Consider the following 14,084-nt stretch of genomic DNA (forward strand, 5'->3'; position numbering starts at 1 on the left):
ACGAAAATCTTCTAAAACTCGGTCTTTCTGCAACAAAGGACAATACTGAAAAATGGTTATTTCTTTGTTCCATACCCGATGTGGAAGGATAGTGAGATCACATGTATAGACAATACAATAAGTCAAATATGAAGCCATATAGAAATCCTCGTGAGATTCTTTGGCCCTTTTGAGTTGGTTCCTCAAGGAATTGGCAATGATCTCCGCCCAATCCATCCACTACCCTTTCAAGATAATTTCAATATATCTATACATCCATTCTTCAAACAAGTACACATAAGCTGAACCCTTCACCCTGTGCAATAATACAACTAGGTCATGTATATGGGGTTTCATGTGATCTTTCGTAATGACTTTGGGTAGCCTAGATCCACCTCCATAGTTAACTTCGGTCCATTTTCTGGCAAGGGTGTTTCGGAAAACGTTAGGGGTTTCCTAGTATTCAGCCAAAGCTTAAGTGGGTGAAAATGCGGCAAAGGTATTTGCTGTTAATCGTAAAATAGATGAAATAGTTTCCCTTGAGATAGAAAGTATTGTGTTGCCATTCACATCTATTATGCTTCTACTCCTAACATCGTAATGGTCAATGCAAAGTTGCAGAAGTTCAGGGCTTACGAAAGCAGGAGGAAAGGCAACGGCTTCAATCAACCCACTTGTTAACACTTCCATGCACCCCTTAACCTCTTTGGTATTCTCAAGAAAATTTGTTTGCAGCTTTCCCACATTTACCCCTTCTAAATTTGTATCACAGATCACTGGTCTCTTACATTCTAGGCTAGAAGCATTGCCGAAAAAGTGCAAGACTGACTTCATTTTCAACAAAACAAGCAAAACCTCTGCTAGACAATCCTTTTGAAAACAACAAATTTGTAGAACAAAACAAAGATGTCTAAATTCTCACCTGCTTTACGCTGAAAACCAAACGACTTCCTCTACCTTCCTTAACAGCTCCTTCTCTATTACAAAGTAGTTTACTGAGCTACTGAATGATTTTATTAAAGGAAAGATTTGCATGTGAAAGTACTGGATCATTAATGGACATGATGACATATCACCTCATATCAACCTTGGCACGTTCGAAACATTGTAGCATGAGCTTTTCATTTAATGATTTCCCTTTTCACATAAATCAACAATGATTGATTTCGTACAATATCCGATCATCCTTCAAGTCGAAGATCTTTTCTCCCACTCCTAATGATGACAACTTCCTCCTTGGAAAAAGAACAAAATCTTTTGATTTTTGATATCTAACACAAGCCTTAATTGATTGTGGAAAGGCGGCGCGCCGTATTTTAGAAACAAATTATCGCCATCTGTTCTGATCAAGAACTACTTTGAACTGCTTTGAATTGAGACTCAAAGTGGTTCGAAGTGCTTCAATGAAGGCCACCACATAAAGAGAACTTCCTGCCAAAGGAAGAAGCATTAGTATGAAAATATTAGGTTGAACTACTTCGAACTACTTTGAGTTAAGGTTCAAAGTGGTTCAAAGCGGTTCAAAGAAAGGGGAATACAACCACGGAAGCTTGTGACAACAACTTCAAGGAGCGGAGAAGGCAAAAGTGATGAGGAGAAGACTTAAAACAAATATAGGTAGAGGGAGGTTTGAAGGAGATCCTTGGGAAAAGAATTAGGCGACTCTACACACAACTAACAGAAGGATAAGAAAAAACCCTCTCAGATGAAGAAGCCCTAGAAAACTTTAGAATATGCCCTCATATCCATTATTCATTCTTTTGCATGGCATAAAGAATGATGTGGACTTGGGAATCCATGCCAATATTCCCATTAGGAAGGGGAAACACCCCAATTGAGTAGGGGGTCTTTGTTTTAGATAACCCAAATATTGTCAAGTATATTATGAACTAGATAGATAACAAGAATGTTGTTTTTTCATGAAATCTGAAGTAAACCAATGGTTTAAAATATGAAGCCTCCCCTACTATTCAAAATTTGGATAGTATCATAGTTAGTACATTAACCCTCTCTAAAGCTACCAGTGATATGGAGACAGACCATGAGAAATTTATAAATAGACTTCAAGTTACCTTGATCAACATCTAGGAGAAGATTAAAGAAGTTTCTGTTGTAAGAAAGACAATAGTGTATGATTCAAGTAAAGGCCAAATGAAATTAAATGAATAAGTAGAGGCTCTTCAAGATTTGGATAAACGTTCTCTTACTTCAACTATAGTTGGTACTTGGTCAATTGAGATTTCTATCACAACAATTCAATATATGATAGAGGGAATTGGTTATTCCTACCAAGAAGATGGGTAGGGGCACTTTACATGGCTAGTTACAAAATATTATCTTCATCACCATAAGGTTGTATATCGAATTAAAGAAAAAAAAGTATGGGTATAAAGAAAACACTAATGTAGAGAAATTTAAGATTCAAAGGTGAGAAACAAGTACAAAAAGAGATGTGAGAAGAAAGGCACAATAGATCAATCAAATTGAATTCAAACCAACACATATAAATTGTAGCTTCCCACATATGTTTGATGGAAAATAACACATCTTATGCAATTTCCATATAGTTTCCTCTCTCTCCTCTCTCTCTCCTCTATAAAATCCAACTTAGTAATTAGTGCAATCATGAATGACATGTCAAATATTGTTGAACTACACATGATTTATGAACAATCCTTCAAATGTCTTTTATCTTGAGGAGAAGGGGATAAGGGCACTAATGGATTGTGCATGTGTGATAAAAATATAAAATGAGTATACACGTCAATTACAAATAATCCAATATTATGTTTAAACTATAACCATTGGTCCAAAGATTTATGATCAATTAATAACTAGTCACATGTCTATGTAGGCACTTGTAAGAATTAAATATTGTATCCACATCTCTCACTTGTTTGTCTATCTCTTTTTATGAACATCTCTCTCTCTCTCTCTCTCTCTCTCTCTCTCCACACACACACACACACACACACACACACACACACATACATACATATATACATATATATATATATATATATATATATATATATATATATATATATATATATATATATATATATATATATATATATATATATATATATATATATATATATATATATATATATATATATATATATATATATATATGTACATATATTGTACATATATATGTACATATATATGTATATGTGTGTGTACATATATACACACACACATACATACATATATATATATATATATATATGTACATATATTGTACATATATATGTATATGTGTGTGTACATACATACATACATACATACATACATACATACATACATACATACATATATATATATATATATATATATATATATATATATATATATATATATATATATATATATATATATATATATACACATACACATATATATACACACACACATATATATGTACATATATATGTATACACACACACATATATATGTACATATATATGTACAATATATGTATACACATACACATATATGTATACACATACACATATATATACACACACACATATATATGTGCATATGTATATGTGTGTGTGTGTGTGTGTGTGTGTATGTATATATATATATATATATACGTATGTATGTATGTATGTATGTATCTTAATCATTTTATCTATTTACTTATTTCTTTGTTTCTTTAAATATCATACAACAATAAAAATAAAGTGGGATGAGTGATGTCAATAAGAATAAGATATCCCCCTTTTCTTGATGTACTTGTAATCAAAAGGAAGATGACTAAATAAACTCAAGTAGGATTTAAGTGATAATATAGTGCACTAATCCTAAGCAAGAGCCTACAACACAATGATAAATTGTGAGCCTCTAATCTAGGATGTCTTGGGTTCTAATATACTAAGTTTAATGCACAATAATAATTAATACCAAAAAAATAGTAAATAAATAAATAATCTAGGCTTCAACGCATTACCAATAAAAAAAAATGTATTGCATTGATCCTTCATTTTTATGATTGGGAATGAAATAGATTCGGATAAATAATGCAATAATGTAATGTATGTGATTAAAATAAGATAGTTTCTTGAAATAAAAGCTGATAAAATAGATAGGAACTTGTAATTACCATAAAGAAACTAAAAGCAATACTAACTTGAGATATAAATGTAAAGTTGTTCTAGGAGGAACTAGGAAACAATAAGCCTCAATCATTTTATTCCTTGGAAATCTATCAAAAATTTTAACCAACAATGTAGGTTCCATTTTAATCTCCTTTGGTAGATGCACCACATAGATACATGGACATAGAAAATAAGGAAAGAGTTGTATAAAGAGGTTTTCCTTGGGAAACCCCCTTTTCAGGAATCAACCTTAAATATAAAATATGTTTAAATAAAGGAAAATATCAGATCTACCTTACCAATATGTTTATATGAGGATATTGATATTGAACATATACATGAATATTATTGAATGTTTCTTGAATTAAATTTGGTGTCTTTGAAATGGGATCAAGGATTTCTTCACAAATGCATGGATCTATGAATACTATTGTTGTTTCTTTAATGTTGCTAACTTTTTACCTAGTGGTACATGTGCATCACCCTTTATCTATACATCCCCACCTTCTTACTCCGCTCCTATCTATCTCTTTGTATTTACCTCTTCCTTCATTTGTACTCTCCTATATCTCCATCTTTCTTTATCTTCTTGAATATATTTGAATACCTCCCTCTTTCTTTCCCTTCCTCTCACAATATTTCCTTATTTCCCTTTCCAAATCTATTTATCTATCTTCTTATCTTTGTTTCCCTATACCTTTTTGTCTTCCTCTACTAGGCTATCTCTATCTAAATACTGAGTTATCTTTATGTCCCTTACTAGATCTTTATGTTTATCTATCTATCTATCTATTTTCCCCCTCTCTCTAACTATGTCTTCATCTCCTCCCTTCTATCTATTGATATGTCTCCCTCTTCCTATACCACAATATATAAATATATATATACATATACATATGTGTGTGTGTGTGTGTGTATATATACATACATACATACATACATATATATACATATATACATCTATGTATATATGTATATGTATATGTATATATACTTATGTATGTACATATATACATATATATATGTATACATATATACATACATATATATGTATATGTAGATAAGTATATATACATATACATATATACATAGATGTATATATGTATGTATATATGTATACATATGTATGTATATATGTATATATACATATACATATATACATATACGTATATATGTATATATATGTATATATGTATATATGTATGTATATATGTATATGTATATATATATATACATATATACATATACATATATACATACATATATACATATATACATATATATACATATATACGTATATGTATATATGTATACATATATACATATACGTATATATGTATATGTATATATATATATGTATATATATATATATATACACACACACTATACATACATACACACACACACACACACACACACACACATGTATGTATGTATGTATATATGTACATGTACATGTATATATGTATATGCATATGCATGTGTGTGTATCTTTTCCTTTATCTATCTTTTTCTTTCCATATTTCTTTATCCATATCTCCTTTTATTTGTATCTCATTATCTGTAAATCTATCTCTACCTTTATAATATCTCTTCTTCTCTCTTTATAAATCTCTCCTCCTTCTTCATATCTATATCTATCTTCCTTTATAACTCTATCCACTTTACTCCCTCTATTTATTCGAGTTTCTTTCTCTATATATTTGTCCATATCCCTCCCTCTCTCTCTATTGCAAATATGACATGATAAAATAACACATTAGTGGTGAATATTTTATAAACATTTTTAAGATGGAAAATAAAATGTGGACTAAATAGGGTGGCTAATTTACCCAAGCTTTATAATATTTTGGTCAATTTCACTTTGATTTGTCCAATTTGTCAATTAATTAATTGTACCAATATAAATATTTGACCAATAAAATCTATGTTTTCAAAGTGGTCTATTTAATAATTTCACCTACAAATTTGGCCACAATTTTCCAAAAGCCATAAAATGCTCTATATTGCACGAGGACACAATTTGTCTAGGATTTTTTGGAAGCATGTCTTAATACATTGCAATATTTTTCAATTACATTATAAGTTTATCTCAATGGATGCTCCATAAATTGCCTAGAAAATTATTTAACTTATATATTTTTGTGGAGGTTTGATTTGCCCTATGTTTATATTTAAGACATCATATAATTAAGTGAGATTCACCAAATAGATAAGCCAATCAAAATTCTTCTTGAATTCACCAAATATAGGCTGGTATATAAATGCAATTGAATATTATTTTTATTTTTACACAATTTAGTCAACTGTTAGCTCTCGATTTGACAATAGCTAAATTTCAAAGTGGGAACAATAACTATTGTATTTCTAATCTGTAGTGCTACTCAATAATAATCTAAAGGTGAGTGGTCATTTTTAAAGTGTTATAATACTAAATTCATCTCTATTTGTTTGCAATTTTTAGTTCATTATCATTGAGAAGGGAAACCTTAAACATCTAAATAGTAGGTCTTATGGCCAATTAATCATTTGTTATATTATCCCTTCTTAATTAAGTAGCTATTTTTTTGTGGCCTTTATTTTATTGGAGATGCCAAATAGGGAAGTAGGGTAAGACTCTTAAATGTGGTGAAGACCAAGAGAGGCCAATGAAATGCAAAACCTTAACCTTGACTTTGTACTTTGGCAATGTTTGTGGTCAAAATGATGAAGGTGCATAATCATAGCTACAATATTCAAACCTACATTGAATATTCAAGAAGGTAGAGAGCTTGATATCTCAAAGGATGATGAACTCGAAGAAGGTTTTCTATTTGATACTCAAGGTAGTGCAAATGAGATAATCGACTTGGGTGAAAAAAAAATATTGTAGATGATGATGATGTACCAAAGAGAAAAATAAAATCATAATAAGAAATTGGTCAAGAGTGGGATATGTCAAAATATCCATTCAACAACCAATAAAGAGTGGAAATAAAGGCCTCCTCTAATAGAACGTGCCTATAATATTTATAGTTAGAATCATAAAATAGAAAATAGGGTACAACTAAAACATGACACCATAGATAAGAGTATTTTTAAAGTTTATGAAAAATAAATCTTAGTAATGAGATGAAAAACAAAGGAACAATGCTAGCTTGTTAAATGCCTTAGAATATAATGTGCATTTGAAAAGACAAACAAAAACTGTTGAAAGTAAAAGTTCTATTGAAGCTATTTCAGGAAAAGTAATAGCAATAGAGCAATTAGGAAAACTTGTTCAGGCTTGTGTGTTTTTAATATTTTGAGCAAAGAGTGTGCTATGATAGACTACCCAAGAATAAGTGCTTTATTAGAATTTTTGAAAGTTCCTAAGTATCTTGACAGGTAGTGTCAAGGTTACTTATTATTTGTAATCCTTCTTAGAATATGTCATTTTTTTTTGCTTTGGCATAATGTGTCATGTGTTACTAGTTATAATATGTAGGAACTTTTGAGAGCATCTAATGCGACAAATATGTGTGAGAATTTTTTATGAAGATCTATATTATGACATGCAAGAGCATGTAAGAGGGAGGTTGTATTAAATATTGTGTGTTTGCCAATTTATAATATTCAAGAATATACACCATAACACATATTTGATGAGAGAAAAGTTAGATAAAATTGAATGTGCCTAAGTTGTTGAGATGTTTATGACATTATAATAACACAAGAGGATATTCTATTCAACAATCATGTTTAATCACTACAGAAAACACAAGTTGAAAATTGAAATTTTGGTTCGGAAGCCATATTGGGTCATTGTTTTGGACCATTATTTTTGGCTACCTTGAATAGTTTACGGGTTCACTTCTTTTGTATATATTGATGATGGAGAGGTTATACTACTAAATCTATTTAGACTTGTGTTGGTTGTTCTCATAGGAAGGCTTGAACCAATTTATGCATTTTAACTAGATTGCAAACATAACAACCTTGATAGCAATGGAGCATACCAAATATTTTATTATTTCAATCATGTTTAGGTCTTTGTAAGTGGGTGCATTTTTAATTTTTAGATCATTACTTCTCCATTGAAATTGTTACACAACCTCATCATTTACTAATTACCCTACAAATATAATAAGACATAAATATATACCAAAATTTCCTCTATTTATTTCATCTACGATTAATTTTAATTTATGAAAAATAAAATAAGATAATTTATGAAACAAATGGGTAATTTGCGGCTGAAAAGAAAAAGAAGAGGAAATTTAAAAAAAATAAAAATAAAAAACCATAAATTCCTTAAGCTTGAAACACTCCAATTTTCTCTTAAAATTCTGGCCTTCGCTCCCATGAGACCGCAGCCTTAGTTTTATTGTTGTAGCAGCTTAACGGGTCCTCGGTCTTTGTAGTTAATATAACCAACAGTATCTTCGAGCAGCTTAATCTGGCGGGCTCTGTGTGACAGCATGCGGTACAATTCGAAATCAAATTGCAGTAGGTTAATTGCGTTTCAAGCAACAATAACTAAATTTGTTTGGGAAAAGAAAAATAACCTGGCGCAGAGTGAAAGTTTTGCAGAGGGAAAATGAGCTGCAGAAGAGAAATAGCCAGGGTTTCTATTTTTGTAAGCACTATACAACTAGGCTTTCATTCTTCTTCTTTACTCAATTCACCTGCAGTCAAAAAATGTAAGACCTACTACTTTGTTTGTCTATTTACGTGAACTAAAATGAGTATTTGATTTTTCGTTATCGGTTTTCAAAATCTGCGCATTTCGTTGCTACCTCTCATTTCAATTATGAAAAATGAACATTTCTTCAGCTTCAGGACAAGTTTCGTCATTTCTGCTGAAAAATTCTGCCTACAGAGAGCGAAGATATCAGACTGGTTCTGGTTGTTATGAGGCCAGAGTGGCCTTTGCATTGATCGTTTCAAATATTCTACGCTGCACAAACATGGCACTTGCAAAGCATTTGACTTCCGCGAGCAGTCTTGAAAGCACAGAGTTTGTGTTTGGGGAGGGGAAAACGAAAGACACCAAGGTGAATAGCTATCAAACGGTCGACTCAGGTTTAGACGGCAAAAAGATTGATGAGTATTCACGTTCTGATCGCTTAGCAGAAACCGAGACCTCCATGCTTAATAGAACTTTTATTATTAATCCTCAAAAGCCTCATCCCTATCCTCAGAATCATAACTGTAAACCAAACCCTAACTCTGGTTCTATTGCAATTACTGCAAAATTAGGGCTTGGGGAGATAGATGATGATAAATTGGTAAGTTCAGGCGTAGCTGAGTCGCCGAACAGTAAATTTGGTGGCAACCTAAGTCCTGATTGGACCTCAGCTGCAAATAATGCCTACGTTGAGCTCAAGAGAACTTTAATGCCTAATCCTAAGTCCGGTCTCAATACAGCAGTAAATCCAGGGTTTGGAAAGATGGATGAAGATCAACTGATGTGTTCAGGACTAGACAACAATAAACTTGTCAACAGTTTAACCGCTGATCCACCAACAAGTAGTTTCTCTGTGCTTAAGAGAGGCATCAAGACTAACTCTCGTTGTAATCATAAACCTAACATCAATCCTAGTTCAGCAGTTAATGATTCTTCCAGGATTTTGAGACTTTTCAAGAATATCTTAGATAATCCTAACAGTAACCTGGAACAGCTCCTTAATGAGCAAGGGCTAGTTATTTCAGAGGACATGGTGCTGCAGGTAATTTCTTTTATGAAAAACGATTGGAACTCTGCTATGTTTTTCTTTTCTTGGGCCAACAAACAGCCAGGGTATAGACATGGTACCGAAGCTTACAATGCAATGCTGAACATTCTAGGCAAGCATAAGAGTTTTGTGACAATGTGGAAGCTAGTGTTTGAGATGCACAAACATAACCCCTCTTTGGTCACAGAGGAAACTTTCAGTATAGTGATAAGACGATATGCAAGTGCCCACATGGTAGAAAGAGCAATTGAAACATTCTACAGGCGGACAGAGTTTGGCTTGAAACTAAATATACCAGCGTTTCAAGTTCTTCTGGATGCTCTTTGCAAAGCTAGACATGTCCAAGAAGCAGAGGCTTTATTCAATCTGAAGCAAAAGGAATTTAAACCTGATATGAAGAGCAGGAACATAATTCTCAATGGATGGTGTGGTTTCCCAAATTTGAGAGAGGCAAATAGGTTCTGGAATGAGATGAACAAAAATGGATGTAAGCCCAATCTGATAACATACGCTACTTACATAAATGCTTTGGCAAAAAAGAGCAAACTGAATACAGCTCTGAAATTATTTGGGCAGATGTGGGACAAGGGATGCATTCCAGATGTCCCACTTTGCAATGCCATATTAGATGCTCTTTGCTTGAAGAAGGGAATTCCTGCGGCTCTGGAAGTCTTTGGTGAAATGAATGAACACGGTTGTCTTCCAGATACAGTGACATATAATACTTTGATAAAACATATCTGTGATGCTGGGTGTGTGGAGAAGGCCTATGAGCTTTTGGATGAAATGCAAAGAAGCGGTTGCACTCCAAATGCTAGAACCTATCATTATTTCTTTCAAGCTGCTGTGACACCTGAGAAGGCTCTGAAGGTTTTTCAGAGAATGGTGAAAACTGGCTGTATGCCCACCAGTGACACTTATAATTTGATGTTGAAAATGTTACTTGGTTGGAATGAAATGGACAAGGTGCTTGTACTGTGGGATGATATGGAGAAAAGGGGTATGGGCCCAGATCAGCGATCTTACACTGTGATGGTCCATTGCCTCCATGAAAATGGAAAATTTAATGAGGCATACAAATATTATAATGAGATGAGAGCAAAAGGTTTATTGCCTGAACCCAAAACCATTTTACTTGTCAATGCAATGGAAATCAATGCAAACATTAGGAGCACGTAATGAAAAGATTTTTTTCTTCAGAAGATTCCAAAGCAAGATAATGTGTTGATTACAAGTGAGTTAATTTTACATTCAAACAGGCTTAGGGGTGAACAATAAAGAAAATAATTGTTACTCGAGCCTTATGTAGAGTACAAAACTTGGAAAGATATTAAGGAACACGACATAAAATATTCTGAATCCTGCATAACATTGATTTGCCAGGTGGACTATTACCTTTTTGTATGGACGTTTTCTGTTCTATGAGCAATGGCAAAATCAATTTAAAATGTTCGAAAGATTTGTATAATATCCCTGAAGCTGAAATGCTGTATCTCCTCCTCGGGTTATAGTCAGATCAAGCTCTTAAAGGCAATAACAATTGAAATGCACTTTAGCTCTTATAACATCTTGTTATGGAAGGTATTTAATGCTGACTCAATTCAATGTCAGTTCATCTTTCTTTTACTAAATTGGCTAACGGACTTAACTTTCTTTGTAACTATTTTTTTGTTTCGTCTAATGATATTGGTTGTTTTTCAACATTAATCGTGCACTAAAATTCATACAAACGCCATATTTTTTATTTTTTATCTGAAAATATTATAACTAATCATTACAGCACAAGCATTGCTTGTGACTGGCAGTTCCATGTTAATTGTGCTGTAAATTCTAGTTTTATACCAATTGTATTACCTTTTGATTGTGACTGGCAGTTACATGTTAATTGTGCTGTAAATTCTAGTTTTATGCAAATTATATTGCCTTTTGATCCATCTAATTAATTATCTGCTTTACTGGTGTGGACTGCATGCTTCTCTTAACATGTAGTCACTTCGATAGCAGTGGGACTTGTGCCTAAAGGAGTGATGGTGGATGTAGAGGCAATTGGAGCTGCATAGAAAGTTGATAGCAGTCATCATGTGCTTATGGTGACACTGCCCTATCCCATCTGGCAGATATTGTGCCTGCACCATCATCCTCTTCATTGCTTCCTGGTACACACTACTTACTCTTCACTATGTCAACTCTAACTAAGACAATTTTTGTTATTTTCAGAATGTGGAGAGTTCAATTGGTGAGAAAAATATCAATATTAGATGGTAAAGGAACGTTAAATACTAGTTTTTAGGGAGTTCAGCAATTAAACTGTCTGAAATATGGATATTTTATTATTATTGATAAATGTGTCAAATGCTATTTTTCAGGTAGTTGGAGGATTTTTCCTTTGGAATTTCTTTTGATATTTTTTTAATAATGTTTGTCATTTACTGGAGAATTGGCCTCGGAGTGCTTAAGTAAAACCCTTAATAATAAGTACAATAGTTGAAAATAGGGCAAATTATACAGCTTACTAAATGTATTTTGCATTCAGGGGTTTTACCTTGGAAGAGATTAGGCTAAGCCCTACTTTCATGATTATCATTTTTTTGTTTGAAAATGATACTTATTTACCTCCTAGAAGTTTTTTTGTGCCAATTGAGTGACATTTTATAGTTCCCGCTGATGGCAGGTCACTGTAGCAATGGTTAGGTGCAATTAGTTGTGATTGATGTGCCAATGCAGAATTAGAATTTAAAAATATTGCGACAATGCTAATTTTGAAAGTTTTTTTGTTTTCCAGTGTTTTTATAACTATGATTTATTCCGTCTTCCATTCTCTAATTATGTAAACAGTCAGTTCAGAAATTAATTTTTGTTTTATACAGTTATTATTATCATGACATATTTGGATTCATAAAGTTGAGATTTGATTTTACAGTTATATGAACTATTACTAAATATATTTCAATGCAAGGATGTTCAACAATGAGAAGATAAAGAGCTCTGCCACTGTAATTGTTGTTACATTTAATTCTTCATTCTGAGAAGGCCATGGAGGTGGGGTGCTATCTGCCAAATTTGAACCAGATAACAAAACAAAACACACAGAGAACCTTTTTACCTTGGGAAAAACCCTCCTTTCTGAGGGAAACAACCCAGTCCCACAAAATGATATCTTTATTATTAATAAAGAAGAATCTCCAAAGCATTTATGTCAAATACTGAAATATCCAATATAAAGTCTTTATCAAGATAAGACAACAAAGACTAAAAAGTCTGAAATTCTCTATCAAAACTTCACAAACTGAAAATAGTAATCTGCTTGATATAGAAGCAGTAAACACTCCTTACAGTTTATCTCAGAGAAATGAGAGAATAACAAATATGATTCTTTGACAGAGACAGCAATACCCAGGAAGAACACCCGATATTGGGCTGAGAGATAAAACTCCTTAATCGCACATAATGAAATTAATTCCAGAAACTATCAATGAAGAATAATCTGAACACATCCACTCTCCAAGCGCTGATAGAATAAAACTCTTCTGAAAGCACAAAACTCCAAACACTCAACTGCCGAATACAAGAACACACGCACGATAATAATGATAGATGCCACCACCAGAGATATATAATACCTGGCATGATGCGGACAGTCTCAGGAAGAGTAAAAGTCATAACTGAATCTTTGACATGCAAACACAAGAAGAGGAATAGATATGAAGGAGCCGCTTGCATAGACATGACAGATGTCATGGAAGGAACGTGCAATACAAATATGATTTCTCCCAGTAGACTCATCCACATTGAAAGCCAAAAAGTGGATGGCACAGTAATAATAAATAAATATAAACATTTAAACTACGAGTATCATAGCTGCTGATACAAAACTGATAACCAATGGTTGCCTTCAGCAGAGCATATCAAAAAATGCCTGAAGATAATAACTACCAGTGTCTTCACAAGTTGATACAGAAGGAATGGACAAAGAGAAGATCTCTCTTGAAGCTACACTAGATTTTCAATACTCGCTCTTAGCAAGACAGAGATCTTCGATTTCTCCTTATGAGACAGGAGCAATAAGCTGCAACCAGTCAAGTGGTTAATTCCATGTTCATCACAAAATTCATACTACTGTCATCACATTATAACGATAGACTAATGTTAAAGAGATTAAATTTCCACAATCCATAGCAAATAAACTGATATATTTCTGGATTCGATTGTGTAAAGATTTTTTACCATCAACGTTTCGAATCACACCAAGTGATCCATCATCAGGATGAAGAGAGCAAGAGATGTCAAACTAATGTTATCTCAA

The 14,084-nt window shown here is 32.7% G+C and overlaps 1 protein-coding gene across 4 annotated transcripts in view; it reads left to right on the top strand.

The window, feature by feature from the left end:
* Window positions 1-8,395: 8,395 nt before the first annotated feature.
* The window catches only part of LOC149564595 (putative pentatricopeptide repeat-containing protein At3g15200), a 29,705-nt gene continuing 24,016 nt past the window's right edge, over window positions 8,396-14,084 (top strand). For 2 of the 4 annotated variants that reach the window (XM_089818144.1, XM_089818146.1), the window contains exons 1-4: window positions 8,417-8,746; window positions 8,880-11,015; window positions 11,165-11,362; window positions 11,771-11,937. In XM_089818144.1, coding sequence (XP_089674270.1) covers window positions 8,644-8,746; window positions 8,880-10,960 — 2,184 coding nt within the window. In that variant the 5' untranslated portion in view covers window positions 8,417-8,643 and the 3' untranslated portion in view covers window positions 10,961-11,015; window positions 11,165-11,362; window positions 11,771-11,937. Of the gene's footprint in view, window positions 8,747-8,879; window positions 11,016-11,164; window positions 11,363-11,770; window positions 11,938-14,084 lie in introns of those variants that run through there. The other 2 variants (XM_089818145.1, XR_016361860.1) reach the window with 2 other exon arrangements.

The sequence above is a fragment of the Cupressus sempervirens genome, chromosome 3 (genome assembly GCF_028749045.1).
Source record: "Cupressus sempervirens isolate cs-2001-9-10 chromosome 3, ASM2874904v1, whole genome shotgun sequence".
Classification (NCBI taxonomy): Eukaryota; Viridiplantae; Streptophyta; class Pinopsida; order Cupressales; family Cupressaceae; genus Cupressus; species Cupressus sempervirens.